This window comes from Phalaenopsis equestris, unplaced genomic scaffold (assembly GCF_001263595.1).
Source record: "Phalaenopsis equestris unplaced genomic scaffold, ASM126359v1 Scaffold000136, whole genome shotgun sequence".
Taxonomy (NCBI): Eukaryota; Viridiplantae; Streptophyta; class Magnoliopsida; order Asparagales; family Orchidaceae; genus Phalaenopsis; species Phalaenopsis equestris.
Window position 1 is genome coordinate 570933 of NW_018164578.1, and position 3601 is coordinate 574533.

The window sequence follows — 3601 nt, forward strand, 5'->3', positions numbered from 1 at the left end:
GTTGCCTGTTTATGCTCCAGTTTACTTGATTCCAGCATTAATTGTTCATCGTCAAGGTCTTTTGAAAAGGTATTGAATATTATTTTCAAAATGCGCTTGCCAACAAAGATTTTTGAGTTAAAGTTCTCTAAATAGTATATATATAATGTTCTGAGAAGAGTTGAGATAATCGTCTCTTTCTGTCATCAAAATTCAGTTAAAGGGAGAGTCTATTAAAAACGAGAAGAGAAGAGCTTACACAAATTACAGTTGGTGTGGACACATCAAGCAAAATAGCTGAAAACATGAATGACTCCAAATCAAAATGAAATATTGACAATAGGATAAATTTTGATGTCAAGCTGTAATGCAACCGGATAAGCGGTAGGTTCACATTGCATGATCTGCAAAGGCGTTTTGGCTCCATTCTCAGTTAAGAGGTGAGTAGTAACATCTGAAATAGTGGAGTGTCAATGTGAGGAACAAATCACAATAGAGTTCAGCAAGAATCATTATTTCTCAGGTCTCATAAGAATCATATAAAAATGCAGAGTAGCAAAATATCGTAGTAATAAAACATCTTTCGTGTAGGCAAAGTTATAAAACCACACAAAAGTGGAGTGAATTAGGATTGAAAATGAACTGAACCCAGCCGAGCCAAGCGGAAGGTTATTCGAGCTTTTGCTCATTTACCAAAAGCTTACTAAAAGCTCATTCGAGCTTGACTTCAACTGAAGGCAAAGTTATTCTTATTGTGATTACCAAGTTTTAAATTAGCTACTCTTTTTAAAAAATAAATTACTCTTATCAAGCTGAGTTTATAGAGCTTAGCAAATGAAACTTTAATTGAACAAACATAACATACATGTTTTATCTTATTGAGCTGAGCCTTATCAAACCAAGCTTGTTCATTCGTCATATTTATTGTAGATGCCTTGTCTAATATCAAGCCTTATACAAATTTATTCATGAGCTTTAAGCTATAATTTTAATGGTATTAAATGAATCGAGCAATAAAACCATTCATTTGTTCTCTTAATACTGAATATTTATATTAGTATTCAAGTTTGCTGGATTAGCTAATTAAACAATCATGAATGAGCTTTAATCGAGCCAAGCTACAAGTAGTTTGCTGAACGCTTGGTTTGTATGCAGTGAGAACTAAAAAATTTGGACGATAGTCATGAATTGTTAAAGCAGCAAAAAATCATAGCCATTTTAAAATCAAACTATAAAAAGTAGAGGTTAAAAATTATGCTAACCAAAATCAACAAAAAAAAAAAGTCAAATTAATCAGCAATAAACATTAACCTTCCAACTAGCTTATTATGTGCCATTTTTATTTTTATTTTAAGATAAAAGAGCCAAATAGCTTGTTCTCATGAGTCCTGCCATTTGAAGGCTATCGCTCATTTTACATAACATGAGTAGAAACAATCAAAAGATATATCATCTTAGCAATGTGGTGTTCCTAGTTGAAGCTGTCCTCAAGGATTTGTTGCAAAGAGCATCAAATAAATAATTATTCCTATTGTGGGACACTTCTAATTAACTCCATGCTATAGAGGTTGCCCAAGAGTTGAATGTTTGTGCTTTTCTTTCACAATCTACTAAATAAACAAGTGTCATTCATAGTGAAATCACGTTGGATATAAATGCCATCAGTTTTAAGCCTCCCATTACAATTCATCCAAGCATACAACAAAATTTTAACAGGATTACCCTCGAGTCAAGCATGTTTAGACCAATTAATGCTAGGAATGTCAAGAAAAAAGGCTTTTTAGCATCCAAAAATGTAAATGAATCTTTCCTCTGCTACAATCATTCATCACACCCTTCAGAAAAGTTGATCTAATTGCATGGATCACTGCAGACAAGGAGTAGCGGATGTTGAATAGTCAGTATCTAGCTCTATTTTGCTATTTCTATCAGTGTTGGTTATTTAGCATAACCGAAACGTCTGAAAATACTTAAGTGCAAGAAGAGGATGTTATTAGCCTTTATCAGTGATTACCACGCTGAAGCCTCAGTACCGGGTTGTGTAGCATTCGCATCAAGAATTAGATAATTTTTTTTTCTGAAGTGTCTTCTGTTGCTAAAATCATTAATCAACTTCTATTTGGTGATATATTGATAATAGTCATCATAGGCCTACAATTTATAGATTTTCCCCATTTTTTCCATGAACTACTTGGTTGGTATAAAAGGGCTGAGATAGAAAAGATGAAATAAACCTGAAACCTTAGATGTTCTTTTTTTGGGTAAATGTCTACAAGGTTGGCACTTTTTCCTATTTTCTTGTTTTGCATTCAGAGGGTATCACAAAATTGTGCTATAAATGAGCAGCCCAAAGCTTTAAGAAAGTCCAATAAGATAGCACTACATCTTCCAAAGGTATTTTATACGATTAATTGAGACCAAATAACCGTCTTTGTTTACCCTTGGCTGAATTATGAATCGAAAAAGACATTCCTCTTTTTTTAATGCTTGGTTGCATCTTGTTTAACATTTTTAGCTACCAAATGTTGTGCTATTTTTTCCTTTTTTTATCCTTGCCTCGAGCATTATTAAAGACCCATGTGATTTCCTGACATGTAACTCTACTCTACAGGCCTTACACAATTCTTTCAAAGAGTCTTATAGGTACAACAAGATCTAGCCTGTTTCTCTCCATGTACTGTGCGTCAGCCTGGTTAGTTCTTTTTACCTTATATTTCTTGATGTTGTATAGTATGTACAAAAACGGTCTGCAACTTTATTCTCCTCTTGCTGTAAAAGAATATTTAATCTATCACTTCCCATTGAAATCATTCTGGTACATTCCTATTGTCTTCCCTATAATGGATTGCTTCTATCAAAATTGGTTAGTTTGCTTAGTGTGGTACTGTGCTAATCATGATCTTCACTTTGAAGGATAGGTAGAATTTGTCAGTAACTGTTCCTGGTCATTCTGCCCTGTTGCTGGTAAACCAAACTATAAAGCATTAACCCTTCTGTTCATCTCACAGGGCTTGGACATGCTTGCTCTTCAGAATTTTTGAGAGATGCAACATTGCAATGGTTGCAATGGGGATGGTGAGAATGCTGTTTAACCAACCCCAAAAACTCCCGAGATGATTGAAAAGCAATAGTTAAAAAAATTTATTGAAAAATATGACTAATTTTACAGTTCCCGACCGGCCTAGCACTCACAATAGAGAAGAAGAGCAGGAGGATGGAGATATCCCTGTACTGTCTTACACGAGCAATCGAGAGCTTTTTCACGTGCGCATCAGATGCGGGTTTTTTCACGAGGGCTTCCAAGTTGAAGCATGCAGATGTTGTTATTTTCAGTTTGGCCACAGCTGTCATCATGCATTGCTATGCCCAGGAGAGGGAGGTGTTCAGGTCCAAGTACTTGAACGTTCTGGATTGGCTGTTTGGGTTGCCTCCCTCTTGCCATGTTGAGGAAAACAAATCCAAATCCCAGTAATTTGATTAACAAAGAGAAATGCGTATGTTTTGTATGAGGTAATTCTTTTGAGGCTTAGAATGAGAATCAGTCATTAGGAAATGAAGTTGAAACTTGTTAGATGACATTTTTTCCATTCATTCAGAATTTCATGTGCTTTGAAGTAATAAA

The 3601-nt window shown here is 34.9% G+C and overlaps 1 protein-coding gene across 1 annotated transcript in view; it reads left to right on the top strand.

Annotated features, from left to right (window-relative positions):
• Positions 1-3579, top strand: part of LOC110021642 — a 41431-nt gene extending 37852 nt beyond the window's left edge. Inside the window, 4 exon segments of the mRNA XM_020720211.1 lie at positions 1-69; positions 2591-2671; positions 2988-3054; positions 3149-3579. The exon segment at positions 1-69 is cut by the window's left edge and continues 8 nt beyond it. Coding sequence (XP_020575870.1) covers positions 1-69; positions 2591-2671; positions 2988-3054; positions 3149-3451 — 520 coding nt within the window. The 3' untranslated portion in view covers positions 3452-3579.
• Positions 3580-3601: the final 22 nt, after the last annotated feature.